General features: G+C 39.3%; 1 protein-coding gene across 3 annotated transcripts in view; it reads right to left on the bottom strand.

Moving 5' to 3' along the window:
* Positions 1–22,665, bottom strand: part of TAFA1 (TAFA chemokine like family member 1) — a 110,048-nt gene that overhangs the window by 6,369 nt on the left and 81,014 nt on the right. For all 3 annotated transcript variants that reach the window (XR_008354945.1, XM_053469928.1, XM_053469927.1), the window contains exon 4: positions 16,548–16,688. Coding sequence is in view for 2 of the 3 variants with exons in the window: in XM_053469928.1 (XP_053325903.1) it covers positions 16,548–16,688 (141 nt within the window). In the remaining variant the exon portion in view is untranslated. The remainder of the gene's footprint in view (positions 1–16,547; positions 16,689–22,665) is intronic.

Here is a 22,665-nt window from a genome sequence, read left to right as displayed (position 1 = left end):
GTAATTAATATATAATTAATATATATATATATATTTATATATTATATAATTTGCATATATGGAGCCCTTATAGAAAACATGTTTTGGTCCATGTAACCCATTCCGCTGTTAATTAACTCAATTTTCAGCTGAGCTTATCATACGGAAAGTGGCGCATGGACGCCCTTAATTCCGTCAAGATGTTTTCGAGGCTTCCTTGAAGGATAATGTGTAACTTCATTTGATTTTTATTAATAAGCAAGTCTGAAGCCCGCTAATTTAAAATATTTCGGATATCTGCAGGCTTCGCGTCTCATTTGGCCGTGGCTTTGCATGAGAAATCCTGAAGCCTTTCAGCACTTCCGCTAATTAACTCCTTCGCCCCGTAACGCTAGCGAGGTGAGACGCGTACGAAGACCCAGGAACACGGCCCCAGGTTTTGGCTGGAATGTCTGACGTCACTAGGGGACGGATATTAGATAAAAACCTTTATCTTAAGATGTAAGGCTTAGGGGACTTAGTTGTAAATGACTATTGCAGCTGGAAACAGCTGTTTTTTTTAATGGAATCTCTTCATAGGCATACAGAGGCCCTTTATCACTCCCATCACTCCTGTGTCCCAATGGCCCTTTATCACTCCCATCACTCCTGTGTCCGAATGGCCCTTTATCACTCCCATCACTCCTGTGTCCCAATGGCCCTTTATCACTCCCATCACTCCTGTGTTCCAATGGCCCTTTATCACTCCCATCACTCCTGTGTTCCAATTGCCCTTTATCACTCCCATCACTCCTGTGTTCCAGTGGCCCTTTATCACTCCCATCACTCCTGTGTTCCAATGGCCCTTTATCACTCCCATCACTCCTGTGTTCCAATGGCCCTTCATCACTCCCATCACGCCCGTGTTCCTCCAATCTCGTCTTAGATTCAGGAGCCGTATGTCTATGCATGTTTAATACCCTCACTGTATAAACCTCGACCACTTCTGCTGGGAGGCTGTTCCAGTTATCCACTACCCTCTCGTTAAAGATCTGTGAGAGTGGTACATATAGAGAGCTTTATAAATAACTGTTTGAAAATCACATTTCTCTCCATATCATCCATTTTCTCTCTTTTTTTTTCTTGTAAGCCCTTTTTCCATTTATTCTGGCTGTTCTCAGAAAACCTGTTTATTTTTTATCAGGTGAGGAAAGGACTTATTGACACTTTAATAAACCATAAAGAGGAACAAGTTTATAGAGAATCAGACTTTCAGGGAAAGTAATTTTTTTCTGACTTTGGATGAAAAATATCTGCGTTTTTTTAGAACCGAGGACCTTGTTTGCCGGTCTTCGTAACAAAAATAAAACAGGACTTTGCTTCATTCTAATCCGGTTTTCCCAAGAAAAGACTGAGATATAAAAATGTAAAAAGAAAACGCGTTGGGGAAAAAATACTTTGTCAGCCTAATGAAAGGAGATCAATTTTCTCTGCTTTATTCAATAAATTGTGAGTCATTTTCTAAATGGATTTGATTAAAAAAGGAGAGCGTCGGCTCCCGTGGTAGAAGTCTCGGAAACTTCACACAAAAGAGACAGAATTTTTTTTTAAAATTCCTTTTACACCTGAGCAAGAATTTTACAATTAGTTTGGTTTATTGAGTAATTTTTTTGGACAATTATTAGACTTATTAGCAGAAGTGGTAGAGGGTAATACAGTGAGGGTATTAAACATGCATGGCATCGGCATACGGCTCCTGAATCTAAGACGAGACCAACGACTGATTAAGGTTTGAGTCTTTACAGCAGGAGAAATGGGCAGACCAGAGGGGCCGAATGGGGCCGATCAGCTTGCAGGTTCTATGAGTAACATCAGTTGACAAACACACTTTGGTGGCCCGGGAGCCGATGAGATGATCCCCGCATCATTTCCAGTTTGACAAGAATATCGAGAATAACGTCCTGACCTCCTTTTCTTCTCCGTCCCTCGGGAAGCGAGGTAAGTCAATGCCGAGACCGCCAGTGGCAGATGTGGGAGGCAGCCTGCCCTAAATCACCGTCTGCTTAAGGCAAACTGTGCGAGAAATGTGGCAGAAATAATAATCTCATGAAAAGCTGCTGAAGCAAAATTCAATAGCGCACCGAGCATGTACCGCCGCATGTCTTAAAAATACTTTATGAACTGCCTTCGGAATGACACCGCCGAGGCGAAACACACGGCCCGGGAGGCACGACGAGCCCGGGAGCCGAGACATTTTACTGTAAAGCCCGCAAAAAGTTTCCCTTCGAAGTACGACCTGATTTGGGTCAAAGTTTGTCTTTTTTATTATCTGCTTGGGTCTACATCAAACCTAATAAGCTGTGTAATTAAGTTTTGTTCCGGGCCGCGCTGGATTTCTAGCCGTCGCATCTTCGGTATCCGTGAATGACGAAAAGTGGGGTGGCTCTTCCAGTATTAACCCCTTAACAGCGCATCACGAATATTTTATTCTAGTGACCAGGTAATAGTGGCCACCAAATGGTCCTGATAATGGGTCCTGATGGAATCCATGACTAGCAAGGATCCAAGGATATTCCAAAAGTCACCTGTGTTCAAGCAGCCATTTGGTGTTGGAGTGAGAAAAGCTCCTTTATGTTCAAAAGGTTTTAAATCAAAGTATAATATAAAGGAGATCCAATAATATTATATTTTAATATAAATGTGTTTTTTTCTCATTTTCCTACTAAAAAAGCAAAGAGCCTCCTGCTAGTGCTGGGAATATTCGATAATAAAAGTTGGACGCTAAAATGTAACCATTTTATTGGTGTTACAACTTGAAGGAAGATGCTCGTTATGATGTCATACCTGACAGCCAAGCTTACTTTAAGACTATGGCTGACGACCAAGTTGGGTTACAATGTATCACGATTTTTCATTTGTAGAGAAAGAGAGGTGCAGAAACGCTTCTCTTTTCTCCACCTATGTGCATGTCTGCATTATTCTGGCCTGTTTCTGTTCCTCCAATCAGGGGAGAGGGTGTGCGTGGAGGCCCCGCCCTTTTGCGGAAGTGCTCCGGGAGGCTGGTATCGGGGAGAAGCAGCCAAAGAAAGAAGACAGAAGAATGAGAAGAGACAGAGAAGGTAGGGAGACAGAGAGAGTAAGTCTGAGAGTAAATGAGAGTGTGAGAGAGTGTGGGAGAGCATGAGAGAGTGCAAGAGAGTGTGAGTGAGTGACAATGAATTCCATTTCTAGATGGAAAAAGCCCTCCAAACCAAAAGAACAGGAAACGGAATTTGTTTTCTGAAAACGAATGGACCAAAAAGAAACAAATGTATTTTTTTAATGACTTTTTGCCCATTTTTACTAATCTAATACCTATTGTTACTCCTTCCAGACAAGACCAGACCTTCCAAACCAGAGCAAACGCATTGCATAATATGAAAAGAATTTGGGTTATATGATCATCCTTAAAATCTCATGAAATTTAAAGTATTCCGCTCGCTTTCAGGCATTCAGAGTTCATCTTTAATAAAAGCAAAGTTATGCATATAACGGACTTTTATACATATTCATGTTTTGCAAGGTGTTGCTGTCTCTTTAAATAAACACATTGTTATTCTGACACACAACTCATAAATTACAGAAATTCACTCAAAAAAAAACCCCTATGATTTTCTGCTTGCGGTATATGTCAGCGAAAACATATGGATCTCCGCAGAACGTCCTGCAGAATGTCAGTTAGATACAGAGTCTGTCTCTGCTGACGTTAGAATCTGCATACCTAACAGGCGATTCCAAAAAGAAAAAGCAAGCTCTCTCCATTAGAATGTAAAATGTAGGTCATGTTTCAAAATTCCACTTATTGCGGCAAAATATTTTGCCGTACGTTTTACTTGAATGATCATTTCCACCTGCCATGGGCCATAAACCCCTGAGTGTGAGTGAATATTCACTCATCCATCAAAGGGTTAATTCCTATGCATGCCGCGTCCCGTCTATATTGTTAGGATACAAAACATTTTAAAGGTTTTAGCAGTTTTTTTTTGTAGAGTTCTAAAACCTTTATTCACTCCCCAGAGCTGATTATTATCCATTCTTTTTAATTGTTTTGAGTCCTGCACCTGTTCTATAAAAAAATGGTTGGAAAAAATAAGAGGTTTAGAGCAAAACAAAGTATAAAATGTTTCTAACATGAAATATCCCAACATTATTTAGTGGTCTAACCTACCCAGGTGTGAGTTTGGGAATTTTTTTTTATTTTTTTCCGTGAATGGAGATAAAATCTTTAGCTCTTTTTTTTTTTTTCATTTTTTTTCTTTTGCACCAAACACCTCTAATATTCTAACGACGAGTAGATGCTCCGTTCCGACTCCAGACGCGTTTCTCAAATTCAATTTTGTTTTCAGATTATAGGTAATGGATAACATTCATTTCTTAAAACACGGGAATCGCGGATGGAATTTGATGCGAGAGGTTGGGTAATTTCCGAACGAGAGAAGATTATCTTTTTTTTTGTGTAGTGTCACTATGGGAGCAGGTGCTGATCCGGTAAAATTATTATCGCGGAAAGAAACGTGGATAGACCTGGTTTGAAGTATATCTAAACGGAACGCGGGTCCGACTTCATTAAAACCGCATCGCGGCTCAAACAACAGACACGTTCCGGGATGTATTACATTCTCGATACTTTGTTGTTACAATATAGCCAAGGTTATAATAATAATAATAATAAAAAAAGAAACAGATGTGATTGGATAAGGACTGCGCAGCCGGGTGAAATTATAGTAAAAGCGACAGATGGGAGATACGAGAAAAGACCAGGGCATGAATTACTCAACGAGGAGTCAACTGCATCATGGAGGACAAGATTCAATTTCTACTCCAAGGAACCTCATAAATCCATATTATATACATAAAAATAGATTGTATTGAGACGTCACTATCTCACAATGAAAAATAAGTAGCATAGTAATTGATAATATAAATTATATGCGTTTATTACATTTTTAAGCCATGAGGCAAATCATCTAAAAATATTACTCGTCTAGAATGGTTAGAAATGTGCCTAATGTCCACTATATTGGGGACACTAAGCTCTGTAGATATGCCACAATTTGCTACTTGTAGCCTTTCACTTTTATCTATCTTTGGTTTCTTGGAATAAAATTATTTTGAGGTCTCTCCCCCTCGGAACTCAAAGGGAATTAGATAAAAATGTATATATATATATATAAGGATAATCCCATAAAACCAATATGTAGAGGCGAGAAGATAGATTCCAAGCATAAGGAGAAATACAGATAACTTAGGTGCTGAGGAAAGGATGGACTGTTCAAGGACCTGAGTGCTACTTGAACCTGAAGAAGGGCGACATGATCTCAGATGATAATTGATTTCCACAAGCTGTAGGATCAGGGTAAGTAAGTGGTGACTGAGCCTCCACTTCAGGCTACATCTGCCCTCCGCGTGACTCGACTTAATCAGACACTATTGATTCCTTAATTGATATCTTCAGTTAAGAAGAATGACTGGTGGCAGGTTACGGTGTCTTCCTGTACCCTCTGGCACTACCGATTTAAAAAGCATTGGGTGGTAGATAATTGTATTACAATTCCTCCAATTAGAGACGAGGAAATAGGGAGACAGCGCAAATCAATTAATATATCGTAATTATTAGATAAATGCTCATCACATCACAATGTGTGTAACATTTCGATAAGACATCAGTCTGTTCCCACCTACTTTCCAGCTCATCAAGGCTTTTGCTGGAACTTCCACCGAAGTTGGTAAAAAAAACATATTTTTTATAAATGTATCATCCAGGTTTACTCCAAAAGAGAAGGAGGTCCTCGCTAGTAAACAAGCACATGTGCTAAGGAAGAAACATGCGTGTCATGGGGTAATGAGGTAGAAGAGAAGCTTTGTGAACCAATCCATCATCATTGGTCCCAGCAGCCATGTTTAAATACCCCAAACCCTGTTTGCTTTTCATCCAGGGACTTATCACTTTCAGTTTGCCCAACTCGCCACATTTTAACAGCACATTCTTTTTTACAAAGGAACCAACCAATTCTAAAAAAATGTCCCTCTTTGGCACCCAGCTTTGGGTATTAAAGTAACAAAGTAACCAGTAATATTAAGTCTTAAAAAATAACCAAATCATAGAAGTTATCAGAGAAACCTCTGACATGTGTTGATCAATTTACTGATTGAAATCCATCAAAGGATTTCTTATGATCAAGCTATTAAACTATGATGTCACCTAGTTTTTTGGGGGGATTTTGAAACCAGTGCTCATTTTGATCCTGACCTTGTGATAGAAAACGGTGGTTAGGATCAATAAAAAGACAGTGCTTATCCTCAGGAGGCTTTGATGAAGTCAAGCAAACACAGACACAGGTTACTAGATCGTATCCACAGGTCCGATTATCAAAGCCCTTGGCTTTTTTTAAGCTTCCCAATTAGACTGACTTCCTTTCATTACTCGCTGTCAAGAAGGATCATTGTCTAGGACAATTCAGCCCATGGACATTCAACACAAACACTCCAAGTTAAGCTCTCTAGATGGGTCGGCTTCTTAGTCTTCTTATTGCTTTAAGAGTTTTTCGTTCACTGGAGAGTCAGGTATTTAACTTTGGTGAGCAACCCAAGTTCTGAACCGGGACTCAGCGTAAAAATTATATGAATTTTTGTGAAAAATAATCTCTACCTTTCTAGGTTAAAGATCTCTTCCGAATAAATGAATAGCTGCAATTATTTCAATGAATGTATGATCATAAAAGGTTATTTCTCTTCTAGAATAACAAAGACGACAGACAATGGGAGGCAGAATATGGCCTCACCATTCTTTTGGTTGAACATGGCTTAGTCAACTTCGAACATGACCATCTCTTTCTTATCGTCTTCTAAAAGTCGAACTTTTGACACAAAGAGAGCAGAAAGGCCTCCACTAAGCCTAAATTTCACAGCCCAGCTTCCATAATACCAATTCCTTTCTCATTTTTCAAGCACAGTTGTCGCCTAGAAAAAGAAACTATGGAAGACATTATTATTATTATTATTATTATTATTATAATTATTATTATTAAAGTTTTTATTTTTTTGCTGTCTCAGACTTTTCATTTTATTTCCTCAACTCAATACCGAAAGCATATGGACCCCACACGGTTTTTCAAATGACCACCCGAGGATATATATACGTATTCATCTATTATTTATATCATTGTTATTCTATATGTCATTATCCAGATACAGTATAATGTTCTACACGTAGGGAAAGTAAAATAACCTACGAGAGCAAAAAGTCAAATGCATTTTTAAGTACCCATTAAAGTTATTTTTTAAACCCAAGGGCCATTTAATCTAGAATCCATTTCATTGTTTTGGGTCTCGCTGAAAAGTACTTTGCAGAGAGATTTAAAATGACCTTTATTTTTTTTTTTTATTCTTGTGGCGAAATGAAAGCTCTTAGAAAAAGAACAATTGAGAGTTATGATTAAAATAAGCGAATGAAAAGTGTAATTCTTCTTAATGATTTCCCCAAATCGTGATCAAAGTTCGACAAATGCAAGAACAAGCTGTACTTGTTTCAATATGGCACCACTTCCTGCGCACTCCAACCTACTTCCTTCCCACACCACGCCCGCTAAAGGCTGTTGGGCCAATCCCCACCTCTCAATGAAGCCACTCAACCAGAATAGGAAGAGCTCCGCGTAGCCGACCCTGAGAGGCTCCCAGGCATGCGCATAACCCTTCTTCCTTATATAACCTCCATCATGTAAACCCTAAAATGTAGCATATAACCCCCCCAGGAGATTGTTTGGAAATATCTCCATTCTTCCTAGAACTCTTCGAGAAATAAATTAATTTATAAACCAATTTGCCACAAACTTCTAGCAAGTTGCGCAACTAAAACTATGTTTCTCTAAGACTCGCTGGTCAATGATGTAGTGTGGGGTCAAAGAGCACGAGAAAAGCTAACTCTATTCTTGGGGTGATCAAGCCCTTTGTGGCTTCACCATTTCGTGTTGAGGAGTGGTTGGATTGACCTCAATCTTTTCTTTATGAATAATGCCAGCGTTATAGGTATCATTTGCAGAGGAGTTCCCCTAAAATCTGAATGCAGGGGCTTCAATGGCGTCAAATAAGACTCTTGCACCTGTCTATCCAATAGAAGACTCGGGTCAATCTGAAACAATGTTACATAACCCAGTTATCTCTTTTGTTTATGATATTCTACATATGGATATGATTCAGACATCTCCAAACATTTCACGGAAGATTAGCACATACACCATAAATATATTATCAGACCAAAAATACTCGTGTATAATTATTCCATGAATTGTTTAACAATATTCTTGATAAACCACAAATTAACACGTAATTGCTTGACGCCAATTATTTGCATAATCTGTTAAAACAAACAATCACATTTTTTGTTGCTCGTCAATTTCCATGTATCAACACTTCTGATGCTGTAATTGTACTGTACAAAGGCTGCAGATCATTATTAAAGCAAAGCTATTATTTTTGGAAGGTTCTACAATAACCTAGGGATTTAGACCTCAATGTGTGAGGAATGAAGACAAGACAGGGGCAGGAAGAAGAACGGGGTCTATTTATGAAGAGTGCTTAGTCAAGTCGCAGACGCAACTAGCAGAAGACAAGTGGAGTTGAGTTTAGTGCTGCCAGGTTGGGCAAAACAAGTCTATGGTCAGGTTCTGTTGAGTTGCTGTTGAGTGGGAACTCAAAGATATATCTTAAGAATGATAAGGATGATAAATATACTTCCCTCTTGTACTTTGTAAGCTCTTTTTATGCTCGTCTGAATTGAAAGCTCAGAATTTCTGGCAAGCGCACTTGCACATTCTCACCCTTCGGTGGCAGTGTTGAGTTTCGCACACAGGATAGTACAGAAAGTGCATGCGCCTACTCTATCGGAGAAACCGAATACGATCACCTCATGAGCTACACTGCAGACGCGAAACCTCATAATATTCTTCTATTTTCTATTGTTCTCTGAAATGGAATAACTGCGTTCAGAAAGATCAGCTCATAAATTCTCAATGTCTCAGCTGATTGTTTACCGCACCTTACTTTTGGTTTGTAAGCAGATTTTATATTTTGTGACTGTGATGCTTAACGCAACCTTTTGTTCCTAAAAAAAAAAAACACCCATCAGATTTTAGTAGTAAAAGAAGAATCATCAAGACGGCAAATTTATGCATCTAAAAGACCTGATAAAGATTGTGAAAAAGGGCCTTTCTGCAGACAGAACAGAATTTAGTAGTGCATAGAAGATTAATGACGTGACTATCAAAATAAAAGCAATTTTTAAGTCTTGGGAGGATTTTTAACAATTAAACTGGCAAGCGCTTTGGTTAGAAGGACCGGCAGGCAGCTTTTTAGTCTAGGAGGGGCAATTAATCTTACAGGGAATCAGCAGTGCTCATACTTCTTCTGCATATTAAACACAGAGCTGGAAAACTCTGCATACCACTTAGGGGTCTTATGACTGCTTCCTAAGATGTCTTGTGGTAGGGTGGGTGCAGAAGGTGCATGGAACCCAGGCACCCAGAAACCGAGAAGCCCGGAGGTAGCGAGGCGGCTCACACTCTCTGTATGGTGTTAGCATGAGTGGGTGTGTTAGATTATGGGGTTAGCGTGCGTATGTGTGTGCGTCAGCCTATGGTGTTTTTCATATTGTATCATTTGCTAAATGTGGCTCTTATAGTATGATTGAAACATATGAGGGGCACAAATGGCCCTATTCAAGGGATTTTACTAATTGTATGATACAAGTTAGCACTAAGGCATCCATCAACAGTCGGGTTAGACAATGAAACATTATGTTGTATGCCCAACGTTATGCGAATTAAAGTAATTTATTTCACAGAATTACTGAAAATCTGACGCTAACCACCCTTTGATGGATTTCTGTTACATTTTTATTTTTATTGAATTTGCCCAATGTGGCTTTCCCCTCTGAAGAGGTTAATGTCGATGGTTGCCTTTCGTGTAGAACCCTATTTAAAGCATCTAAAACCTGTTTTGATCCATTTACATGTCAGGGCTGCGGTTAGGTCAAACTCATTTAAAAGACCAGCGCTGAGCTTCATCTGAATCACAAAATAAGGGGAAAAAAGGCGTATTTGCCATTGTACACTGTGAAACAGATGACTAAATAACTCCTTTAACTTTTCTCTGACACCTATTGATTGTGTTCAGTAGAAATTAAGAGAAGACAGCAATTAAGTTTAAATTTAATGGCATTCCACTGCTGCTAATTTACTATCTGACCTGATCAATACAAGATGCTGGCTAACAATCTATTACAGCATTTTGTACCCCTTCGATGTCTCCGTGTCAAAGAGACGGATAATGAGAAAGAAGAACGTAAAGGCCAGGTTTCAGTTTACAAAATAATATGATCAAAGAAGTTTATACATTCCTCCCTCGCTAAGAAGTTACTATATCAAGAGTAGCAATCAGTAGACAATTAAAGTCTACCACGTCCCTGCCAAAGTTTTTTGTTTTTTTTAAGTTAAGTTTGGAAACAATAAATATTTTTGAATATTTTTTTTTTAAGTCCCTTTAAAGTGTTAATTTTAAATTTTCACAACCTGGAAGCCTCCTGGATCTTGGGACATTTTAATGATGATGTCATACCCAATATAGCATGCCGCATTATGATGTAAGTATGGAGGCCGCAGATGGAGTTGGACATCCCATGTGGATGTCCAATATCATCCGACGGTCTTCCTTCGTCTAACTTTCCTATCAGAGGGGAATCTGGAAGTTTGGCATCCATTCCATATGGAAGGATCAGAAGACAAAGAAGCCAAGGGAGCTCTGGGTCCTTGGGAAAAGTCAGCATATATAATTGAATTATTCTTATATCTCATGTATCTTACAGGTTTGATGTTAAAAATATTTCTTTGCAATGCATAGTTCGATCTCCTTGTGACTTCGATTTAACACTCTGAGAGCACGGGGATGGCAAACCACTCCAAAGTGAAGATTGATGATTGTGCTGCGTAGCTTCAAGATGGACAATTCCATAAATTCCCATCCTGTTCATTATAAAAGCTACCATTATCTGCTCATATCACTGGCCCTACTTCAGAAGAACAAGTGCACTTGGAGCCAAGGGCCAGCCTAATACCTTTGTAAATGCTTCTTGGTGACCCTAGATGAATTTTGCAGAATATATTCGAAAGAGAAACGTTGATCCCATTGGATTGCTTTTTTTCATACTGGTACTCTAGTGCTTCTCTCAAAAAGATGGTACCAGTTTGTGATGGCGCCAACAGGTGTCCTTTCAACTTTTTTTTAAAGGTTTAAGTCTCACTTGTGCTAACATGGTCTCCCATATGCTAACTTTAAAGGATTGTGGCCCTCGTGGGCTAGCATGTGGGAGCATGCCACGTTCTCTCTCCTTGTTCTTTGTCTGCCTCTGTTGAATAATTAATTGAATGCCATAGATGTAACATTGTATCTGGTGTATTTACCTTTTGCCATTGAGTGGCCATCGAGCAATCTGGCTCTTGACACTGGACTGCTGGGGGAAATGGAATTGAGACGTTGAGTACTTCTTGTGTACTCCTTGTGATTTGGTGCTCAGTAGAAGGACGAGCCACAAGACTATGGTTACCACATAGGCGAAGAACTAGGGGCCATTCCCAAACATTACAGATCTCTAGATGCATCATAGTTTAAGAAAGGATTGGGTAGGTAGGGCAGGAAACTTAATCACGTTGTTGTATGGACTTTAGTCTAACCCAACTGCCAGCTTGGCCTATTCTATTAACGCCAAAGACCTTATTACGGTGGGAACACACAAAAAATCTTTTGATGTTTCCATTCCTTTGCTTTTCACGGGCAGTGCCGCCAGCTACGTATTTTCAACAATGCCCTCTAATGAACTCTTTTTTTGTCAACGCGTATAATGTCGGAAAGTGTCCACTGAGTTGGGTATTATAGCATTAGAGTGTATTATTCTTTTCTCAATACATAGTAACTACTTTGCATTAGAGAAAGGCACTCGCTCCCTTTTTTTCTTTGCATTGATCACCTGCTTGTCTGCTGGCTCAGGAAGAAGTTGGCAATTACATGTCGCAGACTTTGATGGCTTAATGACCCTTGAAACAGGACAAAATACCATTTGCAAAGGGATGAAGAGAGCCGGGAAAAAAAAAATCCGAGCTAATCTATGGAGTTGTGCAGATATTAGATACATAAATCTCATAGAACAGACTTTCACGGCAAGATGGCTATCACACCGAGGGCTAATAATGAAATATATCTTTCTATCATTGCGTGATGAACAACATTTTTCATCGAGTATTTTAAAAATTGAAAATGTATTATTTCAGGGTCAGTGGGTAACATGAAAAAGCGGCCGGAGTTTTATTGAAATTGTTACCAGATGTTTGGTATTTTAGGTATTTTTTAGGATTGTGTGTTTCCCGCAATAAGTAACTTTTTTTTCTATGTGCCTATAGGTTGATCATTTCCAAAATGCTATTCCAACAAACACTCAATCCCAAACTTTGCCAGCAGTTTTTGCTTACCTCCAGTGGCATTCTATTCCAGCCTAGAACATCTAGGCATTGAGTAGCAGTTGGAAGAAAGGGGTAGCAGCACCTCTGCCGCGTAACCAGGGGCAAATCGCCATATTGGAAACTAAGGCTCCTCGGTGCACCACTGCACCATGGGCCAGTTGGGGACCTCAGAGATCTCCTTTTTAACCGCCCCTTATACACTATGGGGCTTTTTGTTTTTCACGCTGTGTATTTTTTTGTTTAAGAGGGGCTACTTGTGGCAGAACAAGCATAATAATTCTTGTTCTCCTGCCCGAATCAATCAATGACAATCAGTAAATGAAAGGAGGAGGAATAACCTTGCAGACCCCAAGATCGAGAAGTTAGGATGGCTGCCTCAATGGTTTATACGGGTGGCTTGGCGTGGCAGGGGGTGCGGCAACTGCCTATAAATTATTTTACAGCGCTGGTCGCCTCGCCTATAGTCTTCAAGAAAGAGTGTGTATAAGTAAGAGTGAGTGTGTGCGTGTGAATGATAAAATAGATGGAGACTGATATGGAGTGGTGGGGGGCTGGGGTGGCATTTGGAAGAAGAGGGGTTTCTTTCTAATATGAACACACTGACCGATCTTTATAATGTTTACACAGTTGCAAAAGGATAGAAGATAATTCTCTTTATACACAGAGAGAAAGAGAATAAGAAACAGGGCAAACGAATGAGTGAAATAAACAAGAACAGCCCCGGAGGGAAAGAATTGGACAGAGGGGCCCCATGAATGTAGTGCGGACGAGGTACCCATGGTCAAGCCGGTTTAAGGGGTTAAGGCATGACTAAGCGGAAATTTTAGCACTGAAGGAGTTAAGTTTGGTGGCACGTGCAGGGCCAGAGGGGAGGGGGTAATTACCCTCCCTGGGGGGTATATAAGGAAGGGTCGTGGCCTATAGGGGCAATTATTTTCAAAGAGATTTTTCCCGCCCATCCCTCCCCTATTTTTGGCTCTGCCGGGTACTCTGGTTTTGTTAAGCTGGTACGGTGCAGGAGTTAACCATCTAGGTATGGTTACTTGTGGTGCACAGAGGTGTAAGTGCAGAACACTCCAGGGGCATGCGCCTCTGTGAATCGTAAGGTCATGTGACTGCCGCGCTAGGGGACGCCGGCAGTTCCAGCAGAGATACAGGTGGGCACGCCCATACCAGCAGGTTATTAATTTGGTTATTAATGGTTACAAGTGGTTATGTTGTCTTTCGTTTTGACAATAATTATTGATATATGTTGTGTCAAATTTGTTGTGTTTATAATATTTGACACTTTATGACATATTAATAAAGGTTGAGTGTCGCGGTGCTGAAGTGTTTTAAGTCCGCACCGCGGACAAATAATTCCATTCTGACGTTAATAAAATTTTGAAATAAAGAAGTGTCTCTTGTTTTATTTGTGAAAGAGGTACCGAAACTGGACGCTACTTCATTCAAGACAGAAAGGGAGAAAGAGGGGCGAATACAGAGAGAAAGTAGAAAATCTTCCATACTTGACAACAGAGGGACTATTATATATAATATATTAATAGAAATGAATTAAAATCAAAAACAAAAATCATAGCTATTTATACCCTTGGCCATTCCCGGAGTTTGAATGGGAATAAGAAGGGGTTAATCTATATGAACAAATCCAGAAAGGCTTAAAAAGGGCTTCATTCTGCAATAACGGCCTTTTTATCTTTTAATTCCCCCCCCCAAACTGTCAGCTTTGGCTGAATTTCCTGCTTGGTCGGCAGCTTGTTCGGCGGCATCGTCTCGGTGACCGTAGATTTCCCCGGCCGTATAATATGTGTTTCATTGTTCATACAGACAGCGCATTAATAACTGGGGAATCTGAAATCTCTTTTTATTGAAGCCGGAGAAGGCTATTGGGGATAAGGAGCCGATTCCTTGTTTCTAATACACTTTTTCCTACCTAAGACAAGAAAATTGATTGCGTGGACTTTTTTTTAGAGGTTTTTTTTTTTTAAAAAAAAAAATGCCACTAGGACTACGGGTAATATAAATATAAAGCTTATCGATTTACTGACAAGGAGCTGTTTTAACTTAATATATTGGGGACATACACAGACAACTCTGCTTGTTAGCATCTCAGGGAGGTTCACTAAATCTTATAAGAAGGATTACCTTAAAGGGGCTGTGTCACCTAAACCACGAAACAACCATGAAAAGTAACATGGCAGGGTAACCTGTGATGTCATAGTTTGGTTTCTGTAAAAAAAAGAAATGCATACCGGGCTGCGTGATGATGTCACACAAGAAAAAGAGCCAATAGAAGCAAGACAGGATATAAACCTGGCCACTCTGTTGGTTGATAAAACTGTATTGGTGTAAAATACGGCTATGTCCACGGTTTGGCTTGGTGCAATGTATGGAAATAACTCTACAAGTTTTAGGGTTGTGGTGAGATATCACTAGAGTTATGACCAACCCACCACAACATCAACCCAACAAGTTCCCATCAAAGGTCCTCAAAAATGGCAAAATACTGAAGTAATACCAAAGTTTTGTTCAGGTTAGACTTACAGATGATCCTTTACCCAACCTGAGGAGAATTGGACCATGGAATCCAGTGTCATGGTGGACAGCTGAAGCGCCATTATGGACAAAAACATTTCAACCAACCACAACTATGACAACGTAGGCTGTTAATAAACAATGAAACTCTTTCAAAAAGTCTGCCACATTGTATCTGCGCACAAACTCAGCTCACCCACCGCCGACATTGCAAAGTACAAAGACATGATCAGAACGCTACGTTGCCGGCTGCAGTAAAGTGACACCCTACCACTCACTGTCTGTTGCTGAATTCTGAATTAATGTCAGTCACATTAGCCCACATTAAACATGCTCAGAAAAAGGGATAATTATGCCAGAATTGTTCAATGAACATTTGGAAATATTCGCAGCACAAACAAGCCTGTCACATTCTCGGGAAATGAAGCCGCGTCAGAAAATAAACAACTTGTCTGCTCTGAAAAGTGATTTCTTGTCTCTCGGAAACCTTTTTTTTTTGGAACATTTTTTTTAATTGGCAAAAGACTCTCTGGGTTTACTCTTTTTAATGTGAATCAAATGTTTTTTTTGGCCTTTGTCATCTAGCATGTAGGTGATACAACTGGTTGAATGTCAAAAGATGACATTCAAAATCTAATTTCCACCATAAAAGATCCCTTTGGGCACTAATGGACGCCATTTCTATATAGAGTTTATTTACAAATCCTTTAGACTTTATGTCCGGTTCATTGTGTGTGAAGCTTTGAAGGTATGGATATATTATGGCTACTGGTGAGTAATCAACTCTACATTTAGGTTATAGATCCTAGAGGCCAGACATTGACTGTGGACGATGAGACGGCTCTGGCGTGGCTGGCAGTCGCCAAATGATATGCTTTACGGTATCTATCCGTGGTAGATAGGGTACAGGATAGTACGGCCAGAAGACCTTCGTGTCGCCTCCCCAGTCCATAGTGCTGAAACGGCTATGAGAATTGGTTCTTGTACGCTTCAGACACATTAAGCATTTCTAAAAGCCAGAGACGCACTCAACAAATCAACTAAATCCCAGCGCTACTTCCTAGGATCTCAAAACATCAATCCAGACGAACCTTCCAGAATTATAAGTACCTTGAACGCAAAAGGGGGCGTTCTTATCATTACGTAATGAGTAATTCAAACAAATGCCAAATCATCAACATGCTGCCCCCAAATTATTGGCGACTTTTATATATATATATATATATAGGCTAATAGCTAATAATGTTTAGAAATTTTTATAAATGTTTTTTTTTAGCTTGGAACGGCCAACATTCTTTTCAATTTTAAAGTAATTTACCAAATTCTTAAATTCTTGTAAGAAGACCAACACTTTAAATAAATGCTATACAGTGATAGATGAGTATTTAATGTATGTGATATTATTTCATATGTTGTATATCGCATGCGATTTAATAATATTTAAGTTGTAAACATATATAATGTCAACTGAATTTACCGAAGAGTAATAGAACCAAATGAAATACTTGCCATCAACGCAGGAGGGTCGGTTCCTGGTTGTACCCGCCACCTTTCCGGGGAGACAGGAACATTTTACCGTCTGCGACCGTTCCTCGATTCGATTCTTATTGCAGCATCTGTGTGCGGCTATGACCTCACAAGTTCCTCCTTCTGGTGAGACACAAAAAACATGACCGAGGGGTTAGCGTCGAGACGTTTCAAAGGACGCCAAGAAGTCAAACATGGGAATGGCGTTTCCGTCGGTAACGGCCTCGTTACCTACAGCCGCTACTCAACCGAAATGCAAACCGCGTCGTGAGATATTTCACCTGTCGGCGTTCTGGGGTTTGAAGAATTGCTGAATAATATAATGCACTAAAATTTGTTGTCAGATTCAGAATTTTGTGCACACGGCACCACTTCCGCTCTTGGTTTTACTTATTTTTTAAGGTCTCTGAATTCCTCAGTGTCGAGCCATAGAAAGGTAACGATAACTCATTCCGAGGTAATGGAAACTGGAGGTGTTACATTTCTTAAAAAAAAATGAATTGTGATGTTTGTTTTGCCTGTGAAATACGACGTTATATATTTTCGAGCTTAGAAAGAGCTAATGTTTAGCATTAAATCCTGAGAAAATGCGTCTATGATGGAGGGGAGAAATTCGTACTCAAAGTTTTCAAAAAGTTCTGATTTTAGTTGCTTTTAAATATATTCAAGTATTCCTCATAGTAACATGTATCAAGAAGCTCTAAAATATTAATGTTTATTCTGTCATTTATACCCCTGTATGCTCTGCTTTTACCCGTTTGAAGGCATTTATTGTATCTGATAGAACCCCCTCTCTCAGCGGTGGATTCCGTACCTTTACTGCCCTCACTGTAAAGAATCCCTTCCTTTAGGATGGGATCTTTGCTCTTTCTTTGTACATTTCTCTGGATAGCTCTTTATATCCTCCCTGCACATATTTATACACATTTACTATTCATTACCAATGGCTGACAAGTTTTTCCAGCAAGAAGAGCCGAACTGGCCCTGTATAATGCATTGTTTAATGTATGAGAAGACTTTGAAGATTGTCTTATTGGTCTACGCAGACATCATACAGGACCAGCCAAGGTCTTTGTTCAGTAGATGTTCACATCGGTCGACCTACATAAAGTATGGTGGAGCGACGGAGTTAAAAATCCAGCTATCCTCCAAACTCTCCTGTCAGCTCTCCCTTTAGTGAATAGACCCAATAACTTTCTTACTATCTAATGTAGGCCTCCATAACGTAAGGGTTTCCAAAATATTTTGAAGCCATAATTCATAATAGTTTCGTTAAAGATAATATTGTGATTTGCATATTGAACAGGGTGGGGGAAAAAAAACACTCAAAATGGCGGCCAAATTAGTTTACAAACCAAGAACTGTAAATAATCAGACAAGACAACCAAATTATGTATCCATTCAAAGTCTTGTGGTACGTTTCTCGAGCTCCAGCTATTACAATAAGGGAGAGCGACGGTCCTGTTCTTGAAGGCTTACAATCTATTGCCCCTTGACTACAACCACATTCACGGCATTTCAGGGCCAAATAAAGCTCCGTATATAACAAAGAGCCTCCTTGAAGCCCTTCTTACGAAGAAGATTTCTTGTAACACTTTATCAGTGCAATTATCTCTGGTATAATTATTCAGTATCCCTCAACCAACTTGTTTTTATTTGTTTCTTGTGAAAAGTTATTAGCCGTCGGTTTCCTGAAGACAAACACGCGTTCGCTGTCTGAGGCGTGTTTGAATAACAATGCCATCATAATTACCGTGTAAACAAAGAGCGGGGTGTAAAATGAATTAAAATACCTGGAGGTTTGATGGCTGGCAAAACAAGTTTTATCATCGCATGATCATTTCTGACAAAAGATGCGTAAAGGTTTAACCCTTTCATTTAGCCATTTCTGTTGATCCAGAAGAAGGGGGAAAAAAATAGACCTTTAACCAGATTTTTACCTATGCTAGAATTCAGGACGTTATAACTGCACCTGGGAACTCTCTAGCATTGCTTCTTTGGTCCTCCGGGTCAGCACCCGAATTCTCTGTGTCGCGGGTACTGGGCCCTAACATGCCCCACTCCCCGCCTATTCCCCGTTTAAATGGGGGTGCTTCCTGTGACATCATCATGACCCCTCCCGACGTCAACGGGACCGCCCACTGACTTAAGCTGGAGCCCGCAAATTCTCAGGTACGGTTATAACCCATAAAGCCTGTGTTTATTCATTGAGTATTAAGTGCATTTGTTAGTGGATTCCAAATCTTAAGTGCCCCGACTGTCAATTAAAAAAATTTTTTAACAAAGAACCGCTTTTTATGCCCCTGTGTTGTCTGTAAAGTTCTATGACTATTTGATTAGGTGAGATAATGCTGGTTCTGCCACAGGCTGCCACCATTCTTTCACTTCCATGAGATAAAAAAAAAAATTAAAAAAAAACAATACCAAAAACATTAACAAGGAAAAGGCGTAGAATCTGAGAAAGATAGTGCTGTAAACCAAAAACAAATGGAGCGAAATAATATCAGTATCGGTGAAATACAAAATCTATTTGGTAAATAACAAAAACTATAAACAATTGAAATAAAAAAAAAACTTTATTCTAAAAGCTGCAACAGTTGTCTTCTAAAGGATTTTTTTTTTTTGGTTTTAAAGATATTTAATGTTTATCTAGACGGAAAGTGTCTCATTTTAGTTCAAAGATTTGAAATTATTAATCCCTTTTTTTTTTCTTCATGCCCAAGGAAATCGTTTTTTTTTGTCGGATGTAAATGAAAACGAGAGATTTCCCATATGTTCATTAAATGTACTATACACGGTAGATTTTAACAGCCTTATACATGACCAATATATGAAGCTGTAAATTGGAAACATATGCCATTTTTCATATGAATCCAACGGGTACTTGGATATTTATGCTAGTAATAACAAGTATTAGATTAGGTGTTCGTTTTTTTTTTTCTCAGCAGTAATGAAGGGCTATAAAATAATGAAAATATATGGTTTTTTACTTCTATATTCTCGGTATTACTTGATTTAGCACAATGAGGATTCATTGACGACGTGCCTTTGTAGTGAAATGAAGTGCTTGTGTGGCTAGAATTCCTCGTCGAGTAATTACTTGCCGAGACAGTAATGCGATTCGCCTTGAGTCAGAACCCCCAAAGCTTGCTTTTTATTAACATGAAATATGAATTGTGGAGTAGCACAGAAAACACATCTTATAGTAAATAAACCTAAACTACAATCTCAAAATAGAAATTGTCCAATCCCTCACTATATATGTTTCACCGTTATAGAGCAAACCGGTCAGCTCGTTTCATAAATCTCACCAAACCGGTATTCTTCTATTTAGAAATAGAATATTTTCAGCATCGTCTCTCTTAAGCCTCGTTCTACAAAGTTACTATTATTTTCGTAAAACCATTTTGTCGGAACGCTGTAAATTTTTATGCCCTTTATGGGTCATCATTATGTTCGTGAAAAGCAAGTTGGATTTTTTTGCATCAGCAGTGCTTATCGTAAATGCCGTTTTTGGTCAAGGTTTGGGACAACTCAATATAAAACTCAAATTTAACTCAAAAAGCTTATAAAGATTGTCCTGGGCCATAAGAGGGCCATGATGTCCATGGGGCAAGAGGGGCAGCTGTCCCAGAGGCTGAAAGGTGAGAGGCAAGCTCAAGCCACCTTATCACGATTATTTTGGAGTTTGAAAAGTGGTTTTATCACCATAGAGTTGAATATAACAGGGCGGAAGAGATGGGCAGCTGTCTTGGAAGCGGCAAGGTGAGGGGCACAACTGACCCACCATGCTGCGATGCCCTTCTGCTTACTCCTCTTCACTTTTGGAAATGTAAAGTCAATAGGCATGACCATAGCCACCAAGCGCCTGAGTTATGACTTTATGTTCCAGAAGACCTTTTTTTTAAACTTTGAACTCAAATATGTTTTAATACTAAACTTACCAAGTCTCCAGACCCAAATGGTTCCAACCAGCAACAGAACAAACAAGACAAGAGAGGTCTTCCACATAGTTGGAAACCATTTTGGGAAATATCGAGGATGAACATGAGTGGGTCTTGCACAAAATGGAGATTCATTATTTTTTCATAATTTTTAAGACCAGATCTATGTCCCAGACACCAACTGACACAGAGGCCTCTGGTACATAAAATAAGAAATCTAAACAATTTAGTGGGTAGGGTATGTTGGCATAGTCACAGGCATATCTGGGTACTTCCCAACATAAGCTCTCCACATAGGGGTGGGGCCAGTGTCTTCAGTGGGAGTGAACTGGGTGTCGACCAGGGGGAAGTAGGCAAGGAGTGGGCAGAACATGGGCGGGGAGAGGGCATGGACACACACCCCTCTCATCCCCAGACAAAAAATAAAATTGACCCTGAGACTCAGGGAAGCAGCTCTTCACCCGAAGACTCCGGGTCAAAACCTGAGAGAACCTAGACATGTCTATAACCAGCCATATTTATTTCCTCGCTGCGCAGTAAACCAGTTTAAACGTTAACATCACAGCGAATACAAAAAAAATAACTCAACATAAAAGAGGTGAGCGTTATTATGCTTCACAAAAGTACAGAGACAGTAAATTTCCCTTCCGAAAGTAATGTATTATTGCAACGATCATATGCACATTGCGGTAATATAATATAATAACATTAAGCTTAACACAGATAGGCAGGGTACATAATTCTAACAGTGAGGGAGAAAGTGCAACCGGGAAGACTGCTTAATTTAATTGAACAATATTGTAGCCTTGAAAAATGGTTCAATTATATGTGTTTATTAATACCGCTATGTACACTGCATCGACAAAAGTGCAACACTGTTCTTTATGCATGCCCACGCAATCAGATTTATAATAGCTAACTACTGTTGTGTGTTCGTTATTTCTAAAGGGGTAAAGAAAAAAAAAAAAAAGTCATTCCCGTTGCCCTTTCTGTAGTCCTTGGTCTTGCTGAGAGGTAAAAAAATTTTTTTTTATTTTTTTGGCTTAAAAAAATACAGTTTTTGAAAATATGTGTTTTAATTAAAATAAAATATTTAATATTTAATTAAAATAAAATATTTGTTTTAGTTAAAAACAGTTTTAACTATTCCAGCCTTTTTGATAACCGTGTAGAAAAAAAAAAACACATAATGAATTTTTTTCTTTTTAATTAGATGACTTTTTAGGAAAAAAATATTTTAACAATGTAAGCGCACTGAAAGGTGCGGTGGGTGCTGGGGGAAAAAAGGAGCTTGAAGGTGTTGCGACATCTAGACATCTATAATGCCAAGGAAAGATGATTATTAATTCATCTAGTAATTGTGTGGAAAACAAGAAAAAAAAACACAGAAGAGTTCTCAGCTGCTATGGCAACATTGCCTCTGAACCTGTCTGTGCTTTTATATATGTCACATGACTATAGGCTTGAATAGATCAGACCCCAGAGAAAATATTGCTGTATTATCTCATCCTAATGTATTTATAAGAAACATAATTTGTCTGCATTTCAATCCATACATTAGAGATGGGCTGGGGGGGCTAATAAAGGAGGGCAATTTATTAGGTTGCTCGGATTTAAAGATTTGAGCCAATACCTGAACTTTTTGCATATTGTATTTTAAATTTTGCATGAAGCCATCAGATTAGATTAGAATTGACTTTACGTGATATTTACATGACGACTGGATCCTTTCTACTCTCCATCTGTTTTGAAAATATGTCACAGGGCTGGGTAGCGCATGTTGAGCACGTTGTCTGATTGGGCCACTTGGTCGGTTTGGGCCACAAGCCTGAGTGTTGCTAGTCTTCCCTGGAGCCTCCTCACTCAAGGTATGGTAAAAACATAGCATTACCCTGGTAGCTTCGAAGGGTTATTTATCAAAACAATGTGTTGGGGGGGCTTGCGTTGAAAATAAGCGTGTTAGTTGAAGTCTGAAACCTCTGAGAATTTCGCTAATTCTAGTTGCCAGACAGACATTAAGCACCGTGGACCATCTGTGCTTGAAATAAGTTCCGCTTAATGGACTCCCCCCTTCAAGCAGGTCAGGGAGAATTGTATGAGAAAGCTAATTACGCATGATTTCACACTTTTGGGTTGACGATGTTTAAGTACAACAA

Source organism: Spea bombifrons, chromosome 6 (genome assembly GCF_027358695.1).
Source record: "Spea bombifrons isolate aSpeBom1 chromosome 6, aSpeBom1.2.pri, whole genome shotgun sequence".
NCBI classification, from domain to species: Eukaryota; Metazoa; Chordata; class Amphibia; order Anura; family Pelobatidae; genus Spea; species Spea bombifrons.
Note: the sequence above shows the minus strand (reverse complement) of the source record. Positions and strands in the feature narration are given on the sequence as shown.